This window comes from Heloderma suspectum, chromosome 5, assembly GCF_057233095.1.
Source record: "Heloderma suspectum isolate Gila_16-S chromosome 5, 16-S_ref, whole genome shotgun sequence".
In the NCBI taxonomy this organism is placed as follows: Eukaryota; Metazoa; Chordata; class Lepidosauria; order Squamata; family Helodermatidae; genus Heloderma; species Heloderma suspectum.
Window position 1 is genome coordinate 92,435,186 of NC_139462.1, and position 14,156 is coordinate 92,449,341.

Sequence of the window (14,156 nt, forward strand, 5' to 3'; positions counted from 1 at the left end):
GAGAGAACTACAGACTTAAGGAGAATTTGCTGCTTAATTAATACAGCATGGATTTTTGAAAATGGATACAGGCAGATTTTTTTTTTGAAAACTGACAGTCACTATAGAGCAGCTTTCCCTAGCCTGGTACCCTCCAGATGTGTTTGATTAAAAAAAACAAAACAAAACATTATAGCATGGCCATACAACTTGCTTTTGATAAACTAAAGGACATCTTTCAGGAGGGTTTTGGGATGGTGGTGGCTGCTGTGGTTTTTTAAACAGTTGCTAGCTTTCACTGTTTCAAAGAAAATTTAGCAATGTGATGAAAGTGTCTTTTCAAGACCACGAAAGAACAATAGCTATGGCTAGCATGTTATCACGTATTAGGCCATGTGGGACATCATGTGGCTGCCAGTTTATGACTCAATTCAACACCCAGAGAACATGTTGCATGTTTGTGGGAAGAAGGGACAAGGATGGGGTGTAAAGTCAATATTCCCTATCAGATTATAGCGTACAAGCCACCATTTCATTCACCTGAAGTAGTTCAACACCGAAGACAGCTTTCATCCTGGAAACTGCATTTTATTACTTTGAGAGTGTTGAAGCCCACTGGATATGCCTGAATGAGATATTAACATTCTCTCATTTAGAAGAGAAGACATCCACAGCAAAATTTATAGGGTACATAAACTTTCTCATTTACAAAATTAAACTGGAATGTTAATATTTCATTAAAAGAAATAAAGAATAACTGCCACCTTTTAAGCAATATAGAAAGACTGGAATCCCCCCCCCCAAAAAAAAATGATAGTCATCTCTAGTGACCCATATCTTTTGCACTGTAAAAGTACTATCTTATATGAAGAAAAAATATATAGGACCTAATTATACCGTGGCCCCTAATACTGAAGGTAACTCAACCCAGTGCCAAGGACAGTGGACTCTAACCTGGCTTCAGTCATATCATGGATTATTTTCCGCAGGTTTAGGCCCCAATACTTTATGCAAAAGTCTACTTTATGCAAGCTCAAAGGATTTCCCTGGCCCAATAAGATCACCTTTTCCCCCTGCGAACAGGACCCCACAATGCCTTATTAATCTTTGGAACTGCCCTCAGTTTCAAAAGTAGTTTGGCATGCAGCATGGGGAGATATTGTTCAAGAAACAAGCCCAAGACCCTCTTTGGCTCATAGAACTAGTTGCATGGCCCCTAGCTATAGAATTCATGAAGTTAAACTCTCCTGCATAAATTAAAAGAAAAGTGAGTGCTTTTTTTTACTTAAGGCTCACAACCAGCATTCTTTGTACATTCTTAGCCAAAGGGACCCAAACAACAAGAAATTAGAGATAGCAAAACAAACAAACAAGAAACCTTAAGTAGATACATACCAAGAATAAAAATGAGAACTTTGGCTCAGCTTGATAAATTACATGTTTTCCCTAAAAGCTAGAATATGTTATGGAATGCAACTGCTAGCATTTCTGCTATTTTAGGCAAAATAAAATTCAAAACTCTCCCAAATATTAGTATGGTTTTAACAAGCTGAAACTAAGGGTTTAAACTAATTTAACAATGCTCATTTATAATGCACTCATTTATAATGTAGCGAGTGCATAATAAACTCCCTTGCCAAGAGAAGTCTCATTAACTATAACAGTGCAAGTAATTTAACCATTTTCACTTTATACCAGTTTCCTAATTTATCAGATTAATGACCACAGCATGACTGTATTTTACAGAATCCAATACCATAAACTAAATCTCTGGCAGGGGCATAAACAAGAACTCAATAAATAATAGATGGGGGAGTCAAGCTTCTTTTTCTTTTGATGCAAGAGTTTACAAAGATGTGATTTCTACATGTCTTTTCCTAGAGCAATTCCTGAAAAGTTACACATGTTTTTTTGAGGTACAGATCATACTAGAATATGAGGGATACTTAACACAGATACTTCTCCCCTGCCCCATCCCTATTTTTCTACATACGCAGCACTAAAGTCTTTAGAAAAAGCCTACTTTAAATTGAGACCATAAATTAGATTACTTAAAATTCAAATAATGTCAACAGGGAAATGGAAAGGCCAGAAATAAAAGTGCACGGTCTATTCTGAAGTTTTCAAAACTAAAAGAAAGTTTTATGTATATTTAAATTACTATTATTTTTTGTAAAAGGGAAAGAGAACATCATTAATTTTGTTCTCTTAGAAGAGGCATCTTCAGACTTTGTTCTTGAGAGATGTCATTTCATTAAACTATGTGATCTTTAACCACACATCATTATGTCTTGCTTCCTGCCGTTGATGGAGGATGGTATATTTTTTTTCCTCCAACATACAGAGCATTGTACTAAAAGAGCAGAATGTCCAAGCCTTTGTGATAGCTGATGATGGCTAGAATGATCTCATTATTTAACAGGACATTGAATGGAACTGAAATATTGCTACAGGGCATTCTCTTCACACTTTATCTAGCCTAGATTCCATGTGGAGCTAACACATTTTCTCTGGACTGGGGCAAAGTTTCTAGGCGAAGTGTGTAGATGTTTATAATTTTATGCAGTGGTGCCCTTCACTCCGAAGAAGCCTTACAGTCAGGGCCAGAAATACTGGAACAAGGATAACTGTTTTGGCAGTTGGCCTCTGCACACCACCACATTGAAGTCGAAAGGAAACACACCCAGATGGAAGTGAACTCAGGACTTTCAGCTGTAATTCAAGGGGTTTGACAAAAGCGGGGCACTAACCATTCAGGAAGGACAGCCAGTGGCATACACACACACACACACACTGTTGATGTCTCATAAGTAATGGAACAAACCAACATCATTTCAAACTGAAGGATCGCCTTTAATACCTGGATGAAAATCCTTTGCAGTCAATGACTGCCTGAAGTCTGGAACCCATGGACATGACCAAATGCTGAGTTTCCTCCCTCAAGATGCTTTGCCAGGCCTTTACTGCAGCTGCCTTCAGCTGCTGCTTGTTTGTGAGTCTTTCTGCCTTCAGTCCTGTCTTCAGTAAGTGAAAAGCATGCTCTATTGGGTTGAGATCAGGTGACTGACTTGGCCATTGCAGAACATCCCACTTCTTTGCCTGGAGAAACTCTTGGGTAGCTTTTGCTGTATGTTTTGGGTCATTATACATCTGCAATATGAAGCGGCGTCCTATCAGTTTGGCAGCATTTGGCTGAATGTGAGCAGAAAGTATAGCCCTATACACTTCAGAATTCATCCTGCTGCTTTTCTCAGCAGTCAGGTCATCAATAAACACCAGTGACCCGGTTCCATTGGCAGCCATACATGCCCATGCCATAACACTGCCTCCACCATATTTGACAGATGATGTGGTATGCTTTGGATCATGAGCTGTTCCTTTCCTTCTCCATACTTTTCTCTTCCCATCATTGTGGTACAAGTTAATCTTGGTTTCATCAGTCTAAAGAATCTTATTCCAGAACTGGGCAGGCATCTTTAGGTGTTTGCTGGCAAAGGCTAATCAGGCCTGTCTGTTCTTGAGCATTACCAGTGGTTGGCACCTTGTTATGAAGCCTCTGTATTTACATTCATAAAGCCTTCTCTTGACTGTAGATGTTGACAATGGCATGCCTACCTCCGCAAGAGCGTTCTTGACCTGGCTAGATCTTGTGAAAGGGTTCCTGTTCACTATGAGAAGAATTCTGCGGTCATCCACTTTAGTTGTCTTCCGTGGTCTTCCAGGCCTTTTGCTGTTGCTGAGATTGCCAGTTAATTCCTTCTTTTTCAGGATGTTCCAAAGTGTTGGCCACTCCCACTGTTTTTGTGATATCTCTGATGTTTCCTCAGCCTAATGATGGCCTCCTTCACTTGCATAGACACCTCTTCGGACCTTATGTTGGGAGTTCCAGTGAACAGCTACCAAATGCAAATGTAACACTCAGAACCACCTCCAGGCCTTTTCTCTGCTTGATTGGTCATGGAGTACCCATGAAACAGGCCACATCTGGCCATGCAGCTGCTTGTCAGCCATTTGTTCCATTACTTATGAGCCACCAACAATGGGTGTGTGAGTATGCCACTGGCTGTCCTTCCTGAATGGTTAGTGCCCCACTTTTGTCAAACCCCTTGAATTACAGCTGAAAGTCCTGACTTCGCTCCCATCTGGGTGTGTTTCCTTTCGACTTCAATGTGGTGGTGTACAGAGGCCAACTGCCAAAACAGTTATCCTTGTTCCAATATTTCTGGCCCTGACTGTATATTCCACAGAAATACATTAAACATATTGTTGTTCAGTCGTTAAGTCTCATCCGACTCTTCGTGAACCCATGGACCATAGCACGCCAGGCCTTCCTGTCCTCCGCTCTCTCCCGGCGTGTGCTCAAGTTCATATTCATTGCAACGGTGATGGTATCTGGCCATCTCATCCTCTGCCATCCCCTTCTCCTTTTGCCTTCAATCTTTCCCAGCATCAGGGTCTTTTCCAGGGAGTTTTCTCTTCGCATTAGGTGGCCAAAAGATTTGAGCTTCAGCTTCAGTATCTGTCCTTCCAATGGGCACTCAGGGTTGATTTCCTTTAGGATGGACTGATTTGACCTCCTTGCAGTCCAGGAGACTCGTAAGAGTCTTCTCCAGCACCACAGTTCGAAAGCATCAGTTCTTCGGCGCTCAGCCTACCTTATAGTCCAGCTCTCACAGCCATACGTTACTACTGGGAAAACCATAGCTTTGATTATACAAATCTTTGTTGGCAAGGTGATGTCTCTGCTTCTTACTATGCTGTCTAGGTTTGCCATAGCTTTCCTCTCAAGGAGCAAGCGTCTTTTAATTTCATGGCTACAGTCACCGTCTGCAGTGATCTTGGAGCCCAAGAAAATAAAATCTGTCACTGCTGCCATTTCTTCCCCTTCTATATGCCAGGAAGTGATGGGGCCAGATGCCATGACCTTTGTTTTTTTAATGCTGAGTTTCAAACCAGCTTTTGCACTCTCCACTTTCACCATCAACAAGAGGCTCTTTAGATCCTCTTCGCTTTTTGCCATTATGGTGGTATCGTCTGCGTATCTGAGGTTGTTGATAATTCTCCCAGCAATCTTAATTCCGACCTGTGATTCATCCAACCCGGCGTTTCTCATAATGTACTCTGCATATAAGTTAAATAAGCAGGGTGACAATATACAGCCTTGTCATAATCCTTTCCCAAATTTGAACCAATCGGTTGTTCCATGTCCGGTTCTTACTGTTGTTTCTTGACCCTCGTACAGGTTTCTCAGGAGACAGGTAAGGTGGTCTGGTACTCCCATCTCTTTCAGAATTTGCCAGAGTTTGTTGTGATCCACACAATCAAAGGCTTTAGCATAGTCAATGAAGCAGAAATAGATGTTTTTCTGGACTTCTCCATGCTTTCTCCATGATCCAGCGAATGTTGGTGAAAAGTAAAAACACCTTCACAAAGTTAACAATTTCATATGCTAGTGTTTTTCCAATTCAAGTATTGCTAATACTGGAACTTTGGTATGTATTGCTCCGAAATTAAGAATGATATTGAATTTGAAACGTTATTACAATTGTGAAGGTTACCATGGCAATCTGGTGAAGCAGTTAAGAGACAGCCCTCTTCCTGCATCAACTATGGAAAAGAGACAGGTAATGGGGCATGGCCTGATGCGAGAGGTGGCAGGCCGGATGGGGAGGCTTGGAAGACTGGAAGTTCCCAATCTGTGGTTTGAACCCCAGGATTCCCCAGAACATCATTTGGAAACCACTGGCTTATGGTTTAGGCAGGGAGGCAGAAGACACATGACTCAGAGAAGGTATTGCTTCCATCTTAACTGGTTGGCCTTTTCAGAGCAAAGAATGTGTGTGGTGAGGATGCATCCATAGGACAGCAGAGGGTTCTAGTTATTTATCAGGCATACAAGGTTTATTTCCCTTCTTGAATGCACCTGGTAAATTCTGGACATTTCTCCTTTAGAAAATCACGTTTCTTAATTCCTGACACGGTGGCTATTTTCTGGACTGTGTGTGTTAACACACACATGGACTTGAAACTACTGCAGGCTAACAGAGGAGAAAGGTATATCTTTATTTTCAATCCACATTGTTTAGACTTGTCTAAACCTATTTTTGCAACGATATTAATTAAGTAACGGCATGTCTAGAATGAATGTCTGCCAAAGATATATGGATACACATTTACCCCATGTGCTTTTATATCATTATAACATTTTAACATAACAGTTTTTAGGTTTTACCATTCTGATTTTATTTCGTGTATTGTGACATATATGTTTTGGATATAATGTTTTTAATATTTGCACTTTCTAACATTAAACTATCTAATTGTATATATCTTTGTTTTTTTGGTTTTAACTTTTCATCCACACGACAGTTGAGGGTTTTGGTTTTCGTCAGTTACTTTCTGGACTGTCCTGGCAAATTCAGCTCAGTTGCCATAGCAGAAAGAGGAAAAAGCACTCCATTTTTCAAACAAAGAAGTGGGATGTTCTTCAATGGCCAAGTCAGTCACCTGATCTCCACCCAATGGAAACAATTACCTGGGGAGGTAGTGGGCTCTCCCACACTGGAGGCCTTCAAGACGAGGCTGGACAGCCATTTGTCAGGGATGCACTGACTTGGATTCCTACAGTGAGCAGGGGGTTGGACTCGATGGCCTTGTAGGCCCCTTCGAACCCTACTATTCTATGATTCTGTGATTCAATAGAGCATGCTTTTCACTTACTGAAGACAAGACTGAAGGCAGAAAGACCCACAAACAAGCAGCAGTTGAAGGCAGCTGCAGTAAAGGCCTGGCAAAGCATCTCGAGGGAGGAAACTCAGCATTTGGTCATGTCCATGGGTTCCAGACTTCAGGCAGTCATTGACTGCAAAGCATTTTCATCCAGGTAGTAAAGGCGATCCTTCAGTTTGAAATGACGTTGGTTTGTTCCATTAGTTATGAGCCACCAATGATGGGTGTGTGTGTATGCCACTGGCTGTCCTTCCTGAATGGTTAGTGCCCCACTTTTTGTCAAACCCCTTGAATTACAGCTGAAAGTCGCTCCCATCTGGGTGTGCTTCCTTTCAGCTTCAATGTGGTGGTGTACAGAGGTCAACTGCCAAAACAGTTATCCTCGTTCCAATATTTCTGGCCCTGACTATATATATCTACCAACTTAGGATAGCACTTCATACATCTGGTCAAGTGGACTCTAATTTACAAAAGCTTACTACATAATAAATCTGTTAGTCTTTAAGGTGTCCAAAGTCTATTGTTTTCACTAGTGATTAAAGCTTCAACTACAATTGAACATCTTGCCCAAATCCATCTGAGATGACTGAGAAATAGGAATTGAGCACCTGGGCAGTCACAAAAAAAGAAGTTGAGACAAAAGTTGGAAATCTTCTCATACCTATACAGCTGACTGGATACAGGAATGTCTAGACCAGGAGTAGGCAGCCTTCTTGGGCTGTGGGCACATTTTGCTATTTGAGAAACTGGAGTGGGCGCCACCCCAAAATGGGTGACTCTACACTCATGCACAGCTGGGCTACACATTACATTGACTACATGAAAAGTAGCCCCGCTCTGTTCATTCAGAACTTTGAAGGCTTCCTGCAAAGCTGAAGAGGACTGAACTACACAGAAAAGAAGGGGCTGCTTGTCAGTTTTCTCCCTGGTTTCATTCTTCTTGTTAACCATTCTCACCCTTGTTTCATTGCCATTGCAGATAGGGCTGGGGCAAAGCTTCACCAGTCGCCACAGCCTTTTTGTTGTGACTTGGTGGCGGGGTATTGAGAGGTATTTAGGATGAAATCCTATGCATGTTTAGACATTAAAAAGTCCTACAACTCCTAGGATCCCTCCAGCAAGCCACGTTGGCTGGGGCATGCTGAGAATTGTAGACATTTTTCTCTCTAAACATGGACAGAATTGCACCCTTAGTGTACTTACAGTTAATACACAGTCTGAGAGTTTTAAAAAAATATTTTCCAATATTTTTTTTAAGTGCTAAGGCACTGCTGCTCAAAGCAATTAGGCAGCTTGGCTGCCACTACATGCTTTGAAAATGGGGCTAGAACGCCCCTAGGACAAACAGCCTGGCTGTTACTTCTATTGATCTGCTAGACTACATTGCCTCTCCAGTGATTATATGCATATGTTAATTGTAATCTCTGCTTGCAGCCTTTCTTGGGTCTCCAAGAAGAAACAGCTCCTGAGCAGAAAAAAAAAAATGTCACCAAACGAGGACTGACAACACAGTACGAAGAAGTCAGGAAAATGGCAAGAAGAAACAAACAAAGTCTGTCTCCTCTTGATATTCCTCCTCTAGGCAGAAAAACAGAAGTGAATCTATAAAAACTGACAATTTATTAAACACACACACACTAATACACTTGTTAGTACCAGTGTCTGCTCCCTGCCATCTCTCACCTTTCTGTCACTCTGTATAAAAGGCATCATAAATTAAATACTGAAATGGAGTAATGAAAACATTCCGAGCTGCTCCTAAACACAGTGTTTTAGTGACACACTTATTTATTACTTCCTTAGCCAAAGTGCTGCATAACAAAGCTGCCAGACCAAGTGTGTCATTTTATGTCATCAATCAGCTCCTATTCTTCTGTCACCAAGTCGCTCAGTCATCAAATTCAGTCCATCACTTTTTTTCTTACTCTAATTAAAATATGAGGCATCAAAGAAAACTAAGAATGGATTTCCTCTCGCAAGACTAAGCAAATTATTCTCCATTAACCAGTAATAAGAAAGCTTGAAAACTGTGGAAAGTTCAGCATGATACAGAGTGGGGGGGGGGAAAGTGAAGACAAATCACATTTTAACTAGGTTCTCAACTCAACTGCTCTTGTGAAAACGGTACATTTTATTGTAGCAAAATACTTTTCTCCCTCTTCCTTCATATTACAATACAAGAATTTGGCCCATTCTCAGCTCTTCTGTTAGGTGACAAACAGTTTCTCTTACTATTCTTATCTATTTTATTTCTCCCAGCCCCCACCCCACCCCCATTTTTCCATTCAAGCAGAAGCTTATACTCTGAAACCCATGTACACATACAAAAGAAAAATAAAAACCAACACAACACTGAAAAACCCAATGGCCATCTCAGATTCAAATCACCCTCTGAAGTAAAAAACAAAAACATGAGTATGCAATAGCAGCACATTTCATACAACTTGATTCATTGGATATAGGGAAGAATTTACAATAGTTAAACCAAAGGATCATCCATAAAGTTATGTTAATATGTTTGCAATATTTTTCAGTATCTCCTAACCCTCTCTTCTAGCCACACCTTGGTACACTTTAAACCAGAAGTCCATCCCTTTTTTGTCACATTTTTATTATCGCCTGCCCACCCTTAATACAGAATATGGGAAATCCACAACTACAGGATAGCACAAAGGTGACAAAGGTAAGGCCTATACATCAACTACTTTTGCATGGATTTCTTTACTAGGGGAATAGATGAATTGGTCAGTTTCACTTTCTCCTGCATTCAAATTATTTTAAATCTCAAGTTCTTTCCATCCTGAATATGAAGAGAATTGTGAATTTTGGTAAATTCTTATTAAGAAAACCTGAAACAAAATTCTCACCCATCTGTACTGTCCAAACTCAATCAGTACAGCTATTCCCATCACACAGAGAACCATCCTATAACTGCCTATCATATAGCTGTTAAAGATTAAGAACCTTTAAGGTCCCAGGCATGGTCTGAAGGCACATGAGACAGCTACCACGCTGAAGCTAAGCAGGTCTGGGTCTGGTCAGTGCTTGGAGGAGACGGAAACCACCTGGGAGCCATATGTAGCCACCTTGAGTTCCATGATGGAAGAAAGGTGGGATATAAAAAAAAAAAAGAGAGAGAAGAACCTGTCAGAGAAAGAGGTGGCAACCCTAATTTAGCACTAACATGGTTTAATACACAGGGATTCAACTCTGGACTTTTAAGAGCTAAGCAATCACAGCTCCTAGCCTGGATGTCAGTTTTGGTTTCTCCCACTTACATTTTTTTTAAATCTCAAGTTCTTTCTTCACCAAATATAAGGACATTTGTGAATGTTAGTAAATTATTAATAAACATTTATTATTAATAAATGAACTGAAACAAAATTCTCACCCATCCCTACTTTACACTACTATGTAACAAACAAGTAAGTTAGCCCTCAGCAATATAGGAAAATACATTCAACCACAAATTATGAATACCCACTAACAAGGGTAGTAAAAAAGTACCTTTAATTCAAGCTGCTTCCCAAATATCATACACAGTTATATGAAGTAGCCCAATGTTGTCAAACAGGCTTGAACATACTCAAAGGAAAGAATATCATAGACTTCATGACAAATAAACCACTATGTTTTGGCATTTTCCATAACTATGCAAGTTGTATATAAGTTTTGCTTGTTACACCTAGGCTGCAATACTAAACACACTTACTATGGAATAAGCCACACTAGACACATGTGCAGAGTAAATATGCAATGCTTAATTGTTGCTTCAACTATCACGGTCATATCAACTAAGAATATATCTACATACATTCCCATACCAGAGTAAATATGCATAGGATTATGCAGCTGGAAAAACTTCATGAGCTGATTAGAGTGCAGCTGATTGTCATATTTTTATGTTAAAACTGAGCACTATAGAAGGTGCTCACAGCTGAATATAGTCCCTGTCATCACTCATACACCAGGAAAGGGGGAACTATAGAACGAATTTTAAAACCTTGTTAAAAGATCACTGGGAGAATGGACAACTACAATGAGTATGCATTTTGTTAGGAAGGCTGAAAGACAAATGGGACACATTTAACTAAAGCTATTTTACATACTGAACTTCAGCAACAGATGAATTGTTTGCTCAAGCTCACTGCAGAGTCCTACAAAAGAGTTCCATTAAGTTTATGTTTTATCACATACATGTGCTAGGCAAAAGAGTTCGGGGGGGGGGGAGAGAAATGTCCCTAAAGATAAATAATCTTCATATATTTCTATACTCTATTCCTCTGCAACTTGAATGTATAGGCGTCTATGGTGATATTCTTTTTATACACTGGTACAATAAAAGCACTTACCACTTGCCCATTCTGAGGATTTTTATGAGCATACGGGGGCCCACGAATGTGATTCCACATTTGGCCAGAAGTCATGGCAAAAACAACACACTGAAAAACAAAGAGAATACACTGTTTATAGAAAGAAGAAAAAAATGTAACTTCACATGCCCAGGCAATTTAGAAACTTTTTTTTTAATTCTTGAAGTTAGGATTTTAGTTATTTACAGCCTAGGCAGGAAAAGACAGAAAGAAGAGAGAAGAAGATGAAAAAGAAAAAGAAAAAGAAGAAAAGGAAAAAGAGAAGAAAAAAGAAGAAAAAAGGAAAAAAAGAAGAAAAAGAAGAAGAAATTGTAACTTCACATGCCCAGGCAATTTAGAAACTTCTTTTTAATTCTTTAAGTTAGGATTTTAGCTATCTACAGCCAAGGCAGGAAAAGATAGAAAGGAGAGAGAATGGGCCTTCATAGGTTAGTAGTGATGGTGTCCTAACTTCAGAAAAGAAATCTGAGTCTAAGGTAACAATTTACAGAGTATCTCTGATGCTCTATGTTCACCAACAAGAGTTATAGTTAGAGCTGAGCCTGAATTATTCACCTTGCTCTTCTTTGGGCACTCTGGGGAGGTACAACCAAATACTACCTCATGAATATTAAATTGTGCTACTTCATCTTAATTGTAAGTGCCCTCCATTTCAGCACCAAAAATTAGTAGTATCTGGAGCCCTTCCTCCTCTCCGCAAATCCCCCCCACTCACTTTTGCATGAGATGACTGGCATCTTGAAAGCGTGGGACATTTTTGCCCTAGCCCTAGTCTATACTCCATAGATTTTGTAATTGGGCTTCCTTCTATCTACTGTGAAAAGTGTTGTAGGTTGGCTTAATTTTCTTTGCCCTAATCTAAATCCATGATCACCAAAACTGCAAAGTCTCAGTCAAGATACTAACCAACATGGGACATTTGGTATTCTGATCTGAAAAGACAGCGATGGTCAATGGCATTGGGGGAAAGATAATGAGCAAGACATTTTGGACCACCAGATAAAAAATAGAAGTGGTAACAGAAATCGATGAAGTCTGATGAACTGCAAAGGCCTACCGGCTGGTGGAATCCATATGTAATCAGTCACAATGAGGGCTGACATTAAAAAGAATTTTTGACACCGCAATTTTGGCGTTGAACCACTGTTATTGAGACAGACACCTGAAACAAGTGTGAGAAACAAGTGTCAGGTGTGTGGGGGGTAACAAACTGTTTTAGGGGCCATCTACTCTTTCTTCACACGTCTAGAATAGAATTCCTCACTGCAACTGGCTGCTAGCCAATTCTGCCCCCACACCCGAACACTGCAATGTAGCATCACATAGGAAGGAGAGTAACAGTGGCAAGTGGCATCGACGAGAGACCGGACGCCATTATTCTCCCCTGTAGAATGTAAAAATGAAGCAATGTTCTAGGGGAGGATTGGCAGCTGGCCACCAGCCACCATGAGGAACTCTCTCACCACTGTCACACAAGCAGTGACACAGAAGTGGAAAGAAACCTGATTGTAAAGATCCTGGGCCTCCAAATGAAGTAGCGTACCCCTCATTGCACCACCCATGATATGGGGTTCTCCTTTTTGCTACTCACAACCTATCCTCTGAGCACAATTGCTTGTAAGACTAGAACAGGGGTAGGCAACTTTTGGGGGCCCCCAGGAACATTTCTTGGGGGGGGGAGGCACAGACACATTTGTTCTGTGACCATTTGGGGAAGCGGGCATTTATTTTTGGGATTCTCTCTTTTCTCGCCCCTCCATCTGGAATGGATCTTCTGTTTTCATGCCCCCACCTATGGGCCAATAATATATTTTAGATTAGGTCACTAGCAGCTGGTGGTAGAGGTTGGAAAAATGCACTCCTGGGGAAAAGGGCTATTTCCTCAAGTCAAAGATCACAGTTTCTCCAAACCAGTACTCAGCAAGGCAGCTGCCAAGGCCCAAGCACCTCAGGGGGGCCTGCCACCAGCTTAGATCCTCCTGCCTGCCCATTCCCTCAGCCACAGGCTTATTTGTCAGCAGCAGCTGGGAAGCCACTTGCCATTTAAATTTCTCACTGTGCCTCAGAGTGGTGTTGCATCAGGCACTCTGGTGCACTGCATGAAATTTAAAATAGCAGACTACTTCCCAGACCCACCTGCTGCTGCCAGATAAGCCTACAACGGGGGGGGGGGGGTCAACTGGTATCTTGGCCCTGTTTCCAAACACTGCCTTTTCTGTTTCCCTCCATATCACAGCTTTACCACTGTACTCCTTCCACCCTTGCTGGAGAGGTGGTTCAATGGGAGAATGCAGAAACAAACATGAAGCTGGAATGTTAAGAGCATAAAAAAATGGAACAGCGGCTCATACCTTACTGAACTCCGCACCTATGGGTTCAGTGAAGAAACAACCATAATTATGGGAAGCTTCATTCACCTTCTTGTAATTATCTATGTGGGGGTAAGGGCTCTCCACACCCATCCCTCAAGTAGCATGTCAGAAAATGGGAGCAGAATGGAATGGGAGTGAACATGGCTTCTCACCTATCTTGTTTTGTTTTGTGCTTGCTGGTTTAGAATTTAAAATTATTCTTTATGTCGATGACCTTTTATTCTTTATTTCAGAACTCCAGTCATCTATTCCAGCTTTGATGCCACTGATTAATACTTTTGGTGAACTGTCTGGTTATTCAATTAATTGGTCAAAGTCTGAATTGATGCCGACTGGAGATAATACATCTCCTAGTGTGTTGGCTAATAGGCAATTTCGATGGTGCTCTGATTCTATTAACTACTTGGGAATACTTATTCCCAGATATAACCCAACTGATTAAACTAAATTTGAACAAGTTGATTAATGAGATTGAATGAGATATAGATAGATGGGCATCATTAAAGTTGAGTTCGTAGGGTAAAGTTAACACACTAAAGATGAATAACATACCTCAGATTGTTTATGTTATATGTGGGATTCCTCTACTTATACCTGGCAAACTTAATGCTTTGCTTCGTAAATTTGGGGGGGGATTCCTCTCTACCACAAATATCTTTGAAACAGATGCAACTTCCAATTAAAAAAGGTTGGTTTGGTTTTC

At 40.7% G+C, this 14,156-nt stretch overlaps 1 protein-coding gene across 6 annotated transcripts in view; it reads right to left on the reverse strand.

The window, feature by feature from the left end:
* TUSC3 (tumor suppressor candidate 3) overlaps positions 1 to 14,156 on the reverse strand; it is a 172,979-nt gene that overhangs the window by 75,904 nt on the left and 82,919 nt on the right. For 4 of the 6 annotated variants that reach the window (XR_014792154.1, XM_084856689.1, XM_084856688.1 and 1 more), the window contains exon 6: positions 11,061 to 11,150. Coding sequence is in view for 4 of the 6 variants with exons in the window: in XM_084856689.1 (XP_084712815.1) it covers positions 11,061 to 11,150 (90 nt within the window). In the remaining 2 variants the exon portion in view is untranslated. Of the gene's footprint in view, positions 1 to 9,425; positions 9,795 to 11,060; positions 11,151 to 14,156 lie in introns of those variants that run through there. The other 2 variants (XR_014792155.1, XM_084856693.1) reach the window with 2 other exon arrangements.